This window comes from Drosophila santomea, chromosome X, assembly GCF_016746245.2.
Source record: "Drosophila santomea strain STO CAGO 1482 chromosome X, Prin_Dsan_1.1, whole genome shotgun sequence".
Taxonomy (NCBI): domain Eukaryota; kingdom Metazoa; phylum Arthropoda; class Insecta; order Diptera; family Drosophilidae; genus Drosophila; species Drosophila santomea.
The window spans coordinates 17,448,980-17,465,933 of NC_053021.2; the positions used below are offsets into that span (position 1 = coordinate 17,448,980).

A 16,954-nucleotide genomic window follows, 5' to 3' on the forward strand; every position below is an offset into this window, starting at 1 on the left:
TATGCGCAGTCCATGTCGTGCTGCTCCCCTGCTCAACAACAATGGCCATAATATTAATTGTTTATAAATAAATATGCATATAGCCCCATAGCATTTTATGGGCTATTTCAGCCGTAGGCGCTAAACGCTGCCATGCAGTTATACTCGTACATATTGTTTACAGATAAAAGTAATTAACGCCTATTCCGAAATGGCCAGTGGGCCACGAGGAGGAGCAGGAGGAGCAGGAGGAGCAGGAGGAGCAGGAGGATTTTGGGGGAAGGGGGGCATAGGGGTGGGTGAGTGTCGGCGGGCCATAATTATTATTGACTTATTGGCCACAATGGCATTTAAGAGTGGAGGCCACCAACGCGGCCGACTCGCCGTCGAAATCGCGAAAGTATTTGCATAAAATTTGCATTGACAACGGTTGAAAGCAATTGAAACAATAATTTCGTCATTAATGTGCGACAATCCGATCACCTCCGCACCCTGGCCACTGGTCCACCTGATTCCTCCTGCTCCTCCTGCTCCTCCTGCTCCTCCTGCTACTCCTGCTGCTCCGTGTGCGAATTGAAAACGTGCTTATCGCCGCGCATCAGCAACGGACGCAGTGGACTCCAGCCGGACTGGATGGGATTCCGTGCTCCGCGGGATTGGAATTGGAATTGGGCATGGAGAATTGCGTGTGGTGTTGGTCAGTGGACAGTGGGCGAATGCATTTTTCTGCCATTACTCGCCCACTGCAATTGTTTAACGCGTTTAATTACATTTGTTGGCCGGCACTTAATGTTTTTATAATTAATAGAATCAATATTGATACTGACCCGCTCCAGCCACGTCCTCATACTCATCCTCATCCTCATCCTTATCCGATTGCGTTCCAAATGGTGACGATTCCAATTGCTCCGCAGCTGTGGTTAATTGTAGATTAAAAATGTAGCCAATGCGGTTGAGGTTCAGGGAAGCGTTAAATGTCTGGTCAAACTATGGGCGTTGGGCAAACAAAGCAGTTGCACCAGCGCCCTTTAACCTGGTTAACCTGGGTATCCTGGTAAATCCGCAATCCGCAATCCGCAATCCGCAACCGCGACTCTTTAAATGTTAAATGTTTATTTGCCGCGACTTGCATTTAATTACATTCGCTTACACATGAGGAGATGTGTAAGCATGCATGCGAAATGCAGGACCAGCTCCTTCTCCACCTGCTAGTCATCCTCATCCACATTCACATCCTCCTGCTCCTCGTCATCCTCATCCACATCCACATCCACATCCACATCCAGCTGCTGGATAGGCGGCCGCCCAAGGACGCTTTAGAATGCAGGCAGCGTAAAAGATTAGCCCGATTAGTTCAAAGGGTTCACGGAGAGCCCACTTGAGAATTCCACGGCGTAAACACATTTCCTTTTGCCTTCGTGGTGGAGTGGGAGCAGGAAAGGAATGGGGGGGGGGAGTTCCATGTCTAAGTCCGCGATTTGCGATTTGCCATTCGCACATCGTTATATGAATATGGAATGACCGGCATTTTTAAGGGGTTACTTTTGGCCATTTCAATGGAAGATAACCGCAGTGTGCGTGTTTTTTTATTTAAACGAATAAAAGAAACATAAGGAATTTAAAAGTACGAAAAAAAAAAAAACGAAACAACAAAAAAACTCTTTTCCTGGCCACTTTTACTGCAGAAAGGAGGCGTAGGATGGTTGCATGTTCTTATCCTGCTGATTGTTGTTGTTGCTCTGGTTGTTGCTATTCTGGTTGTTGTTGCTCTGGTTGTTGCTATTCTGGTTGTTGCTGTTCTGGTTGTTGCTGTTCTGGTTGTTGTTGCTCTGGTTGTTGTTCCTCTGGTTGTTGTTGCTCTGGTTGTTGTTGCTCTGGTTGTTGTAACTCTGGTTGTTGTTGCTCTGGTTGTTGTTCCTCTGGTTGTTGTTGCTCTGGTTGTTCTTGCTCTGGTTGTTCTTGCTCTGGTTGTTGTTCCTCTGGTTGTTGTTGCTCTGGTTGTTGTTGCTCTGGTTGTTGTTGCTCTGGTTGTTGTTGGGTGTGCCACCCTGGAGATCCTGGACATCCTGGACAGGAGCTACATTTTGGGGAATGGATCTGGGCGTGGCTGGCGAGGAATACCTCGAGAGGCGATTACGTGGCCTGTGGCCACGTGCCACACCCACATTGCCATCGAAACTCTGGCGAGGATCGGGAGCAACGCGGACATGCTGCTGCATCTCGGCGTTGACTCTGACAGGTGCGCCAGCTGGCGGCATCTTGTTCGTGTCCGGGTTGCTAGCACTCGGGTGATAGGGATTGACATTGTGCCGCGGACTCATGTGAGTGGGCGGTGGCATGTTCATGGCCATGCCCTGCTGCATGCCCATGCCGGGCTGTTCCATCCGACTTGGACTGAGCATCTGCAGCGGCAACGGCAGCAGTCCGACGCCCATGCCCATGCCCCTGCCCATGTGGTTCATGTGGTGGTTCACCTGGTGGTTCATATGGTTCATAGCCGGACCGCCGCGTATATGTGGAGCCATCATATTCGGGCCCATGTTTCCATTGAAGGGCATTCCGTAGTGCGGTGGATGCGGCTGATGCGGCGGATGTGGCTGATGCGGCGGATGTGGCGGATGTGACTGGTGTAGCGGATGGGCCATCTGCCCGTAGGTATTCTGGCCGTGGGTGCCACGACTGGGACTTGGACCGTGTCCACGACCGCGACCATGACCATACCGGCCACCATTGACGTTCTGCATCATGGACGGGCCGGCGCTGTGACCGAGATTGCCGCCCACTTCGAACAGGATCGGTGCCATGGGCCTCTCCTGCCGTATCGGGTACATCTGTGGCGGTGGTGGTGGTGGATGTGGTGGATGCGGTGGAGGAGGTGGCCTCATATAAATGCCACTGGTACTGGTACCCGGCTGCTCCTGGCCCATCATAGCTGCATTGTAGTCGGGATTGGGCCGCTGCTGTTGGACGTCCATCGGATTGAACTGGTTACTACTATAGTGTTCCTGTGAAGTCGAGGGCATCTTGGATTGAGTACCAGCACCGGCCCGACGTCTACTGGGATTGGAAGACACGGCAACGGGCTCTGGCATCGGAGGTATCGGTGGCATTGGCGGCATCTGGGGCAAGGGAGGCAGCACCTGCTGATCGGACTGATCCCGCGGAGGGCGATGGGCTGGCAAATGGCTTGGAATCACATTGGGGGTGACCTGGGCGCAGGGCAGGTTGCCGCGTGGCGTTTGCGGCAAATGGTGCTCCGTGTAGGTGGCGCTGGAGCCCGGCTGCTGGCCGGGATTGGGCAATATGGGAGTCTCCGACATCACGTAGTTCATGAACTCGACCTCACCGAAACTGTAACTCCGGGAATCGGTAATGGATAGCGTGCTGGGCCGCTGCTGGCAGACGATGCCATTGCGTTCTGGTTCCGTGACCTCCGCATCATCCGCATCCACATCCCCGTTCTCATCCTCTTCCTCGTGCTCCTCCTCATCATCGTCGTCGTCAACCTCCTCTCCCACCTCTTCGGCGTCGTCCTCCTCGCATGCATTCTCACCCTCCACATAGCTGCTCTCCTCGCTATCCTGGCGCTCCATCTCGGTGTTCGACGAATCGGTGCCCGACGAGGACGAAGGTATCTCCTGCCTATCTGCAGTGGTCTCATCGCTCGGTGGATCCAGGTTCAGTCTCAGCTGCTCAATGTCAATGGGATGGACCAATTTGACGCGGGGATGGGACACACCAGGTGCCATCTGATGGCTGCCACTCGGTGTGCTCACATAGAGCGGGGCTCCTCCGTTGCTGTAGTTCGTATAGTTGCCGTCACTATTCTGGCTGGGACGCCCGCTGCCGATGGCACCATAGCGACATTGGTTCGCCTGGTTGCGTGGACTGTAGGGACCTTGGAAGCGGTAGCCCCTATAGCCGCCCTCGTGGTGGCGCATTGCTCCACCCTGCCGGTGGTGCGGCTGTGAACTGTGCGTCGGCACCGTCGGATGACCCGCCTGCATTCCCGGATGCGGATGGGGATGGGGATGGGGATGTGGATGCGCCTGCGGAGGGGGATGCGTCTGCGGATGGGGAGGCGCCTGCGGATGGGGATGCGCCTGCGGATGGGGATGCGCCTGCGGATGGGGATGCGCCTGCGGATGGGGATGCGTATACGGATGCGTTTGCGGATGGGGATGCGCCTGCGGATGGGGATGCGCCTGCGGATGGGGATGCGCCTGCGGATGGGGATGCGCCTGCGGATGAGGCGGTGGTGGATGGTGATGAGGGAAGGCGGCCTGTGGATGCGGCGGCCGGGGCATGCGATGCGATGCAGGATGCGGAACATGATTGGGATGCATGGCCATTGCTAGCGAGGCATGGAAGGATGGAAGGTGCGGATTAGGTTAGGATCGGCGGCCAGGGCATCATTGGCCAAGTTCAACTTACGCATGGGCCTGCCCCAGAAGCCAAACGGCAGTTGTGGTGGTGGTGGTGGTGGTGGTCCACCACTCTGTGAGCCACCTGGCCCAGAAACTGGCGGATATGGCTGCGGTATTCTCGGTCCACTGGGTCCTCCTCCGCCGTGTGCCCTATGCATTCGGGGAGTGTTAATAGGTGATCCTGGATAGAAGGCAAGCGGACCCGGTGGTCCAGGTGGTCCAGGTGGACCAGGCGGCACAGGCGGTGGCGGCGGCCCAGGTGGTGGCGGTGGCACAGAAGCCGACGCCGACGCCGATCCTCTTTGTGCGAAGAACATGCACATGCAACGGAATTCCGTCTGAGTGGCGGCGTCCACTGACTTGGGCACTCCCTGGGGAGACGGCGGTGGTGGAGCCGATGATACCTGGTCTGGAAATGCACGACACTTACCTGGACGCGTGCCAGATCCTCGGGCGTGAGACTATTCGGATGGATGTCGTAGGGCAGATTGAGACCAGTGAGACCCGTCCAGGGACGTGGCACATTCTACAGATGAGTTCACGATATCACGGAGCATGTTATGACGATTCCCAACCTTACCGGTGGCATGAAGATACTCGGATGCAGCGGCGGTGTCTCCAAAATGGCGCTGGTGTACTCGGCCATCTGGATGGGCGTCATGTACTTGAAGGGACCCTGGAGTAGGGGCATCATCAGGTCATTGGCTCGTATTAGCAGGTTACGCAGCGTTGCCATGAACTCATCCCGTTGCACCCCCATGTCGTCCAGCTGCCCGGCAAAGGACTCAAAGGACGGAAACTCCGGCGATGTTCGCGCTTCCGTTGGTTCGATGAGGAAGTGGCGAATGTTGTTGGTCCTGGCTGTCGACGCACCTCCAGTAGCCTCCGGCGAGGCACTCTCGTCTGGTGGTCTGGGGTGCGGACTTCCGTAGAGGTGGGAACCCCAGGAATCGACTGCCTCCGATGGCGGTACGTCCGTCTCCCGCCGATCAGAGACTCGATCATTGCGGCGCACATCGTAGTTCATGCCCAGGCCAAAGCTATTGTAGTTGCGCTCCCCGGTGGCAGGATCGACGAAGTGGTAGCTCCGTGGAATATCACTACCTGGTCCGATGTATGGACCCGTTCCGTTGGCGAGGCCAAACTCGAAGGAGTTTAGGGGTGCCGAATTGCGTGGAGTATTCCGGAGCTCCTCGTCGTTGGACAGTATGTGTGCTAGTCTGGTGCCCATGGGATAGAACACAGGCGCGTCCGGGGACATCTTCGTTCCGGTGGAGCCGTCCAGCCCACTCGATGGCGTCGTCTCCAGAAGGGAGTTGGCCTTTGTGTCCACACTACCGTGTGTTGTCTCTGCTTGTGGCTCTTCGGGGCATTCTGTTGGGGGAGTTGGTTGCGGATCTTTCGGGGGATTCGTTGGGAGGTCTGTTGGGGAACTTGCTTGCGGATCTGGCGGGGGATCTGATGGGAGATCTGATGGGAGATCTGATGGGAGATCTGATGGGAGATCTGATGGGAGATCTGATGGGAGATCTGATGGGAGATCTGATGGGAGATCTGATGGGAGATTTGATGGGAGATCTGATGGGAGATCTGATGGGAGATCTGATGGGAGATCTGATGGGAGATCTGATGGGAGATCTGATGGGAGATCTGGTGAGGGATCTGGTGGGGGATCTGGTGAGGGATCTGATGGGGGATCTGATGGGAGATCTGATGGGAGATCTGATGGGAGATCTGATGGGAGATCTGATGGGGGATCTGGTTGGGGAACTGGTGGCAAATCTGGTGGCAAATCTGATGGGGGATCTGGTGGGGGATCTGGTCTGAGATCTGGTGGGAGATCAGGTGGTAGATGTGCTGGGCTATCTGCTGGGATGTATGCTACGGGGTCTGCTGGCGGATCCGCTGGAGGAACTGCTGGTGGATCAGCTGGTAAATTTGCTGGGGAATCTGGTTGGTTATGTGATGAGAGATCTGTTGAAAGATCTGTTGAAAGATCTGTTGAAAGATCTGCTGAAAGATCTGCTGAAAGATCTGCTGAAGAGTCTGCTGGACAATCCGCTGGGAGGTCAGCAGAAGGTTCCGTTGGAGGATCTGCTGGTAGTTGAACTGGATGCTCAACTAAAGGCTCTGTTATGTGCTCAGGTTCTGGTTGGGATTGTGGTGCTGGGCTTGCTTCCAGCAGTGGATCCACCTGCGATCCATGCTCAGCTTCTGCACCCCGCCGTTCGATGAGCGGAAAACCATTGTGGATGAAATCCAGGGCAGTGGTGGCCAAGGACATGCTGGATGTGCTGGAGATGTCCGCATTCGGCATGGAGCTGACCCAGTCTGAGGAGCACAGCTCCTCGCTAGGCATCACCGGGTCCGACATGCCGGACGCTGAGCTGCTGGCAATTCTGGATAAATGAGAGGTCATGTTGCATATATAGTTTGTGTGATTTAATAAGGACACGCTTACTCTAGTGGGTGGCTGGTGAAGGATACATGGATGATCGAGTTGCCGGCTGTCAGACGCGTAAGCTGCAGTTAAAGGACGTGCTTGGCATGGACAAGCAGCGGTCGCTTCCTCGCAAGACAAAGCCAACTCCGCTCCCACTCCTGCTCCTCCTCCTCCTCCTCCTGCTGCTCACCTCCTCCTCCTTCGCGGAGATCCTGTCTGTTGTTGCTGCCGCTGCTGCTGCTGCTGCTGTGAAAACATTTTTGCAATTATTTCAAATATTTTTCAACACGGCTTTGAAACGGCGACGTGCCGACGACGACGCCAACCCTTTTGTTCTCGCATCTTGCGCCAAAATATTTTTCCACATTTTATTTGGCGCATATTTTTTACTGCCTCGCCTTGGCGCGAAATTAGCGTGAAGCAAGGAGCACGCAGCCAGGAGCACGGAGCACGGAGCACGGAGTAAGCGAAAAGGATGGCGAAGATAAACTTTAAATAAAACATGGCACACAAAGGGCCCCAGGGGGGAGTGGGGGGTCGTCGTTGGCTGCCAGGATATTTGGCAGGCGGGTGGCTCCCGAAGGAGAGACGTCGAACGGCGCGGCGCAGACCGCAATTCAAATAAAATCCTTTAGGGCTTTTGACTTTTAACTCATCCGTTTAACGAGCGCTCATGTTCGTGAGGCAGCAAAATATGCAATCCCGTTCAGGGTGGGGAATTTTCCGGCCAGGACAACAGCACCCTTGACACCTACACACATACACACACACACCCACACACACACACATGCGAAGACACGTCCTTCGTCCTTCGTGCGCCGCACTTCTTGCTCCATGCAATTGCAAAACGAGAGCGAAACAAAACGCGAAACAAGCAAATCCAACTGAAGAGCAGCAGGTATGCGACCAGCGAATACCCTGGAAGTGCTGCTATAGACTGTGCAGAAACACAGTTACTTAAATGATTAGCAACTAGTACTGAACTAACAAATGTTCCCCAGTTGATCTTGCCCCACTATTCCATTTGAATTTCCAAACTGCAGGGTAACCAGAGGGTCGACATGGCCGAGCATTTGAATCGCGAAAGCGATTTAAAATTTTTATGAGCCCTTTTGGCCAGGCGCATTCAGATCCGAATCTCCGCTGTTGTGATTGCCATTGTCACTATTCCCGCATTGCTGTTCAGAGCACACCACGACTCCGCCGGCACAATAAGCCAAATCGATTGATGGCAATTTCTGAATTGAACAATTGCCACTCGAAGTGGCGGGGGTAGGGGGTGGCAAATCCTTGTGCTCGACTGAAGGACTGAAGGACGCTTTCAGCGAAAGGATGCGCCAGGCGTCGAAAGCCTCACTTAACTATGCAATCAGCCTCGTTGTCCTTCGCCTTCGCCACCGCATCCGCATCCAAATCCTGATACCGCTGCCCGGAAGGTGGATACGCGGAAGGTGGAAGGTGGATTCGCTACCCATGGCTGGCGACATTTATGAACTCGCAAATACACTTGTCACGGCCACGCCCCCTTTTCGAGCATGGCTCGTTTAATAAATTGAGCGTTTTACGCAATTTATGCGCCTGATTTGACATTAATGTGGCCCAAACAGACTCGCCCACACATGCATAAATAACTGCGCACACATGTATGTTTATTTACATGTTGCCAGCACCACCACCACCCCTCATGGCCACCCAACCACACACCCCCAACCACCACCACCACCACCACCCCCGCTGGCGTCGTCTTCATCTTCATCTTCTATTCGGCTTCAGCTTCAGCTTCTTTTTATTTATGACAACATCTGTGCCGGTTACTTTAACTTGCACCATTCGCGAGGGCGTTAACGTGCATGCCACACACACACGTCATTAATCATTTTAACAGCCCGCAACTCCTTTAACTTCCACGTGTGCTCGTCCTGTTCGTCCTGTTCAGTGCTGTTCAGTGCTGTTCGTCCTGTTCAGTGCTGTTTCGTGTGTTTGTCTAGTTTCCGTTTCGCAAACTTGGGCCATTAAGAGCGTGAGCCACTAAGCCGGGCTTCCATTAACCGGAGGAACGTAACTCACGGCCAGGACTCCGTATTGTGTATGCAATAGCTATATTTCGACCAACAAAATTGCATTATGCCAGCGAAAAGTTGGATTTCAGCAGTTCTGCAATTCTTACACCTCCCACTGCCTACAAAAAGTATCTTTAAACAAAGACGCACGCAAAAGTGGTACATTTTCAAGGAATATAACTAGTTCTCAATAGATTCTTCAATGATATGTATCTAAAGTATTTCATTTGAACTATTATTAAACTATTAATTTAATTATTTAAAATCAAAGGCTTCTTCAGCGCCGCTTTCAAAATGTAAGCGAATATTTTGTCAAAGCTCAGTTATCCTGGAATGTGACCCTACCTCCCTCCTCCCACCTCCCACCTACCCCCTCCCACTTCCCAGTTGCCAGTTCCTGGTAGTAAGTTTTGGTAACGCCTCCCCCAGCTGGGCCACAACAATTCCCAGTTGCCAGTCAAAGGCAAAGCGAAAGTCGAAGAGTTGAAAAACCCTAAGACGCAGCAATAATTCACGTGTGCCAGCTAATAAATTAGAAGGAATGCGCATCAAAGGATAACTTTTGCGCTCCACTTAATGCCAGGACGACCCCATCCTCCCTCGCCCAAGCAAGCAGCATTAACCTGGCCAAATAATCAGCTGTAAATATTTCATACAACGTGTGCAACATTCACAAAGGAAAAACCCAACGGCGGCGGGCGAAACTATGTGTGTGGCATGCCCGAGATGCGTGCCACGGTAAGCCGGAAATAGCTCCTCATGGATACGGGCTCCACTGGCCATCCTCCCATCGAGATGACCAGGATTACGCCAAGAAAGCAACAAATAGAAATAAACATCATTGGCTAATCAAAATAAATGCCAGCGGGAATGGGGCCGAAAGAAGTGTTTGTGACAAATGTCGAGCTTAGAGGGCAGTGGAAATTGGGGAAATTGTGGGGGTATTGGGGATTCATCTGGTGGCAGCTTCCACAAATCCCTGCTCGTTTTGGACCAGGCCATAAATTCATTTTGCCTCGCTGCACATGCAAATGTCCTGTCCAACTGTCCTAATGAGTGGCGTGGTGTGGGGTGCTCGGCAAAAACAGCACACAATGAGTCCTTAAAGATTAATTAATCTTTTGGTGCCACATGCGGCTGCCGTCGAGGATAATGCGTGTGTGCGAGTGTGCAAGTGTGTGTGTGTGTGTATGTGTCGGCTGACCATTGTCCGGCGTCCTTTCTGGTTACGGTTTTAAGCTAATGACACAAAACGCCAAAAAGGATGCGAACCGCAACCCCGAAGGGGTCACAACCGGTTGTGGGCAGTGGAAAAGTAGCAATGGCTGTTGGGTGTGGGGCTCCTGGTTGAGCTTATCTTTTGCTTTTGAAGAAATAATTAATGACCTCGTTTTTGCCACTGTGCCACACGGACCAGACACCACGGCCGAAGGGAGGCCAGGCCATTAAAAATCGTTTATTTCGATTTGATTTAATCCAAAATAGATTGCCTGTCCAGAGGACCCCAAGTGCACACAGTACCGCCCAGCACTTCTCCCTGTGCTCCCTGTGCTCCCTGTGCTCCCTGGACAAACGGACGATGCGGCCAATTTATGCACTCAATTTGCAGTGGGCCGGGTGGAGATGGAAACCCAGCCAGCCATCCAGCAAGTCAGCCACATAGCTGTGCGTTTATAAATTTCATTGGTTAATCCTTATTTTCGCATTAAGCGCGAGCACCACCGCAACCGCTATGCAAATGTTGCATTGTCCTGTTGCACCAACGCCATCCAAGCACCGCCCCCTCCCCCTCCCCCGCACCCGTTGGCAATTAAACTAATCGCACGCAGGGCTTAAAACGCGATTTGTGGCGTCGATTGCCAATTGCGGCACGGCCCTTTGGCCTTTTGGCGATTTTGCGATTTGCCACAAAATTTATTTAACCGACAGGCTGGAAAACCCCGATCCCGATCCCGATCCCAATCCCAATCTAAATTCCCGCTAGATGTCATTTAAACTGTTTGCGTTTCGGGAACAGCGGCCCGATTTAGCGGTTTCTGCGGCACGGCGCCTAATGCAAATGTTTAGTTACGGTTACTGACGGACAAACGGACAAACAGACATACGGACAAACAGACATACGGACATACGCACATACGGACATACACACATACGGACAGGCCAAAGGGACATCACCAATGTGGGGACACCATGGAATATGGAAGGATGAAATGGTGTAGCAACTGGAATAGTGTGTGTGTGTGGAGCACTCACCTGGTTGTTCAACAAAATGTTGAATCTCAATGAAGCACTAACGAAACACTACCAGCCGAAAAAATGGTTTTTTTTTCCCTTGATTTTTTTATACACAAAATATTTTAGATGTGAGCTCTAGCTCACTTACAACAAGACTGCGTAACCGAAGGGGTTCTGGCCCAAGGAACACCTTTTCAAGGCCCACCTGGATCCCCAAAACCATAGGGGACACCACAACAATCTAGTCTTCATTGAGACTAGTTGGTTAGCTTGAGTGCCAAGTCATGTGCTGCCAAGTAGCGGACTACTCCGCTAGTAGTAGTAGTCAATGGCCAAATCCCTCGATGGTCTTTAGCGGCTCGAAGGGAATCCGTCAGGAGTGCGTCAGTTTAATTGCGCACGTGGTCCTGAATGCGAATGATGATGGGGCAGGGGTTCATCGAGGATGATCCAGGACTTGCCACGTGACGCAATACCGTTCAGAGGCACTGGGCTCATCGGTTGCAGCTTGTGGCTAATAGCGGCCAAGGAATAGGTACAACCGATTTGATTTCTCGCAAATTTCATTAAGCTAGATAAATGGCCGGCGATTAACAAGCTGTCTGTTGTCCAAAGTTCTTTGCCCCTCGTCCCTTGGTATTTATGCAAAAATTCGTTATGGCTGCCGGAGGAGCGGAAGCGGAAATCACACGCACTTTGGCTTGAATACCCTAACAAGGAGTTGCTTGCAAATGTGAGACAGCTAAGCACTTGTTATAAGAAACGAGGATGCTTTTGAGTACTTATTTGCATACAAGTGCCACATTTGCTTGCCTTGGGGTTTTGTAATGCATATAACTATATCATGTATATATGAGTATATAAGAAGGAGTAGAGCATCCGCACTTCGTAGACGCCCTGCAAACAGGCTGTTCCATTGTTGTGCTCGCTGTGACATGATAAATTGCTGGAAATTATTTCTCAACCGCTGCTGGCAACTTCAACCCCGCTCCATTACCATTTCCATTTCCATTTCGGGGGATGCACGACTTTGCATATAGCTTTTTATATCGCGGCGATATCTGCGGTATCTGTGAAATGGCATACTTAAAAGTTAATTGTAGCCGAGCGCAAACTTTTGCCGCAGTCATTTTCTTGTTTCATGTTTTTTTTTTTTTTTTTTTTTGGCGGAGAAGGCGGCGTTCCGACGAATTTGAAATTTATTCAAATTTGGAACAAACTGCGACATGTTGTAATTCTCTTAGCGATTGTTGTCCTTGTCGCTTGTGCTTATCGGATAGCTGCGTTCAAGATTTGTGTTCGCTGTTTGCCTGCCAATTTTCGGTGACTTGAAGATTTATCGCAGCGAAAGTCAACTGAGACTGAAATGCGAAATCCGAAATGCGACAGCTGTGGGCTCCTGGATGACTGAATTCCTGAATTCCTGAATGCCTTGATGCCTGGCTGCCTGGCTGACTGGCTGCCTCCTTGCTGCGTGTATTCGTGGCAAATTGGTCATTAAGTGACACGCAGACAGGCGACCCCATCCTGGGCCCCCATCCGCGGTCCTTGCAGTCGGGGACATTTTAATTTGGTCTGTCAGCGGCAGACGGGCAACGAAAAACCGCAAAATGCAGGAGCAGTGAAACTGCAGCGCAGGCAGACAAAACTGATTTGTCAAATGGCGACACCTGACCAGAACACCGACCCATGCCGATCCTCTGCTCGATTACTTTTTACCCTTACCAAACGCACCATTTGTGCGGTGGCTGTGACAGGACATGTTGTTGATTTCTAATTTCACGCTGCGCTGTGTGAAAATCAACACCGTCACATGCCGTTCGCATCCGCATCCGCATTCGCATCCGCATTCGCAATCGCAATCGCATGCAGAAGGGTCAAAAGGGTGCTGCCCGCAGAAAAACGCAGCTAATGAAGCCTGTGCCAAACGGGCCCAGCCAGTAGGTGGAGTGCAGGGTGCTCGGAGGACACCTGACCCATCTCAGCCAGCTCTTGCAGCGCACCCAACTAGCCCCCACAACCACTTAACCCCAAACATTGAACATTGAACATTGAAACCAATCCGCAATACGCAATCCGCAATACGCAATACGCTATCCGCGTACGTATCCGCATCCACTTCCGCGTCTGGCCGCAATCAATCCGAACCCATCTGTCCTCGGCCTGCCGCAAACTACCGTTATGTGGCCAAACTTAGGGGCGGCCATGGGGGCGTGGCAGGCGACGAAATTAGCGCGATTTCCGCCACAACTTCTTGGCCGAAAAGGGGCCGAAACAAAGCCAAATAAAACAATGCAAACACAAAGGAACAAAAGCCAGAAAGTGGGTTTCGGAATGGATGGAGCACCCTTTCGGCAAGGACATCTTGAATGAGGGATACTATGCAAAAAGGACAACGCGAAAATAAGGATATGAATGGGAGTGTAATACTATTAATCAGATTAAGATTGCACTCGGATATTTTAGGGAAATCCCAAAAAAATACGACTTTGTAACATTAGCATTTGCAAAGCAGATGTGTAAGTGGTATATTAATATTTTAATACAAGTTCTAGCGTTACTTCATAAATTTTTTAACTATTTGTAATGTTCTAGAATAAGATACGTAGAGTATTTCTTTTTTCTTATACATTTTTTTACTCTCTTGGTGCGAAAATCTTCCAGCTTTGCCAGCAGAAAACAATAAACAAATCGGGATCTTCAAGTGTGCAAGTACATGCCCCTCATCCTCGCTAACTTGGTTAAAACAATAATACACCCAACAAATGCAGGACAACAGCAGTGGAGACGGAAGCGGGAAGAGGGCGACCAAGTTGGTAAATCACCGAAATCCGCATCTTTAGCATCTTAACGGCCAATTTAGCACCAGGGATGGAGGTGGCGGGGTTGGGCAGGAGGCAGGATTGGGTGGCCAGGCGGAGGTGAGGAAGCCAGAAAAAGACAGCGGTGAAATTAGACAAAAGCAGCAAAGGCAATAATAAAAGATAATAAAACAAACGTTAAGTCTGTGCAAATGCCAAGGACTCCTCGACGGGGGGCATCCTTCCCGGAGGTGGAGGTGGAGGTGGAGTTGGTGGACCGATGGGCTGGGGTTGGGACATTGCTTCAAGGAGGCCTTGGAAACTTCTCGGAGCTGCGAGCAGCGAGCTGCGAAGCTGCGGAGCTAAATAAAAACACTTTTGGGAACAATAGACGTCGCCAGAGATATGACACTCCTTGTGCCCCAAGCCCCCGCAACTTTTTCCCCGAACGCAAACTTTTGCTGCTTCTGGGCGTTTGTCATTCTTTCGCCATTTAGTCAGCCCCTCGAGCTGTGGGTCTCCGTCTCCGTGTCCGCCTACTTGGTCCTCCAAACTCCAACCGCTTCATTATCTGCTCATCCCAATCCCCAGTGCCCCCCCCCCCCCCTCCAGTAGCAATCCAACCCACTCGAGCTATCTTTCTGTTTAATTTCGCGTGCCGCAACGTGCAATTACACAAAGGATACAGAAGGATACAGACGGATACAGTAGGCAAAAGGTAGGAGGTCAGATGAGCAGGAATGGAGCTACAGCCGGCTACAGGTAGGCCTCTCGGGAAAGTGGCTCACTGTCGTTCGGGTCGAGACAGAGGATGCCTTTGTTCAGCTGCACATTGTGTGGGAGAAAAGTAAAGCTGTGGGGTTTTCATTTGTAAAACTGGTTGTAAGCGATAAAGCAGCAGTGGGTATTCAGTAGGCGAATTCTACAGGCACTTTACTTTAACAAAACGAAATTATTACGTTTCAATATAATTATTTGTTTTGTAACAAAAATTCGAAGAAAACGATGAAGCAGCCACAAAATCTCTGTAGGCAAATTGTGGTACACCTGGCGCCATCTATGGGTCAGTTCTTGACAGGACAAGGTCTGTTGAGACTTGAATCGGAAGAACAAAAATACAGTATAAGATTTTAGCTATATTTCATTATATATTAATTTATACGAGTAAACCAAATCTAATCACAACACCTTTATCACTGGTGTTCAACGATAAATGAGCAATCGCCTGGCTGCAGCGCATTTCCAGTACCACTGGCGCCACCTGTTGGTTATTTCTCAACAGGACTCTTCTAGCCGAGACACAAACCAGGAGCAGGCCACAACTATGCGACGTTCAAGTTCCTTTCGCTTTGCAAATCCAATGCCAGCTCCCTCATCAGCTTTGGTTGCCTAGATCTTTGCTGGGATTCCCAACTCACTTCCTGCCTGCTAACCAATTAAATATTTTGGGCTGGGGAAAACTCATTTCCTGTCGGCTTTCCGCTGAGGTTTTCCCGCATATGCGTTGTTATTCGCTCGTTTGTTTTTCCCATCAGGCCGCTTTTCGCCCCACCCGCCGCCGCCACTCGATCATTTAGCAATTTTCGTTTCGCATTTCCGCCGCCGGTGGAACGACTGACTCGTTTCTCGGCCAACGGAAACGGGCCAAAAAAAATCGCACAATCGCCGGCACTATGGCCAAATTCGAATCGAAATCGAAGTCCAAATGCGCCAGCAAAGCGTATCAAATGCCATGTTGACCGCATTTGGACAGGTTGCCATTGCCATCGCCCGATGGCCAAGTGCCAAGTGCCAAGTACCAAGTTCCAAGTGCCAAGTGCCCAGTGCCCAGTGCCCAGTGCCAGAAAGCCAAATAGCAAAAGAGACGTGCGCATTCCAAAGCTCCGTGCTCAGTGCTCCGTGCTCCTACTATCCAGTCCCCAGATTGCCGATTACCGATCACCGATCCCCGCCAGCGTTTCCCAATGCCATGCCCATGCCCATGCCCATTCCCATATCCATTCGACATTCTCCATTCTTCATTCAAGTGCCGCACTCGTGGCGCTATTTTTGATTCATTGAGCAATTGGCAATCACGTTCCCCAAAAAAACAAAAAAAAAAAAAAAACTAAAAAACAACAAAATAACAAAATAGAAAATATGAAACAAAGTGAGGAGCAGCCATGGGCTATTAATTTCCGACACCGAATGGCTTTATGGGCACAATATCTGGCTTTCCCGGCTAATGCCCACTTCCTTCCGCTTTTGCTTTTTACGACTCATCCGGAGATCTCAAGTGCATCTCGAGCAGCTGCGACAATGCACCCCGTGTGTGTTGCATGTTAAAAATACTCCAAATGAGTGTGGCATGTGCCGCAGCAGCTGGGAAACTGGGAAGCTGGGAAACTGGGAAGCTGAAATCGGAACTGGAGGCGCCACAACGTGGTGCGCTGCGAAAGCGGACACCTAAATGGATCACTGCTTTTGGATCATCTCATTAGGGATGATCCCTTGTGGGATCAGGGCATCCAGTCAGCATTTCCCTTAGACTCTGAACTCTTTGGTCCGCCAGTGGGCAGTTGCTAATTTATTCCACGTCGCGGCTAATTAATTTCTGCTGGCCAGGCCATCAGATTGCCCCATGGCTGGGCAATCTCCCATCAGCAAGTCTTGCGTTCCGTGCGCGGAATGGTCAATAGTGGATTGCGGGAATTGAGGGAATGGAATGGAGCTGCGAGGTGCTGGGTGGGATGTGGATGGGTGCAAACTGTTGCCTTTTCATTGGAAATTTTTTGCGCGTCGCCATCTATACGAATTTCATTTACAAATATTATAGGCAATAATATGTGCTATATGTGTGTATGGACAGCCATCGTTTAAGATTGTGTAACTGCACAACGAGCAACATTAATAAATGCAAAGGCATTCGTTTTGTTGTCGTCGCAGATGACCATTTTCAATGTTAACTTGGAGACAATTCCGTAAAAATGCAAATGCCAAATGCAAAGTGCACCCAACGGTAGAGGAGGT

At 51.1% G+C, this 16,954-nt stretch overlaps 1 protein-coding gene across 1 annotated transcript; it reads right to left on the reverse strand.

The window, feature by feature from the left end:
• Nucleotides 1-527: 527 nt before the first annotated feature.
• On the reverse strand, nt 528-11,293 carry LOC120455698. Its single transcript, XM_044006589.1, has 8 exons — nt 11,163-11,293; nt 6,868-7,095; nt 4,987-6,805; nt 4,837-4,932; nt 4,414-4,777; nt 1,868-4,333; nt 807-893; nt 528-625 (listed from the first exon to the last, which is right to left on the reverse strand). The coding sequence occupies exons 3-8, from the start codon at nt 6,778-6,780 to the stop codon at nt 528-530; spliced, it is 4,905 nt and encodes a 1,634-aa protein (XP_043862524.1). The 5' UTR covers nt 6,781-6,805; nt 6,868-7,095; nt 11,163-11,293.
• Nucleotides 11,294-16,954: the final 5,661 nt, after the last annotated feature.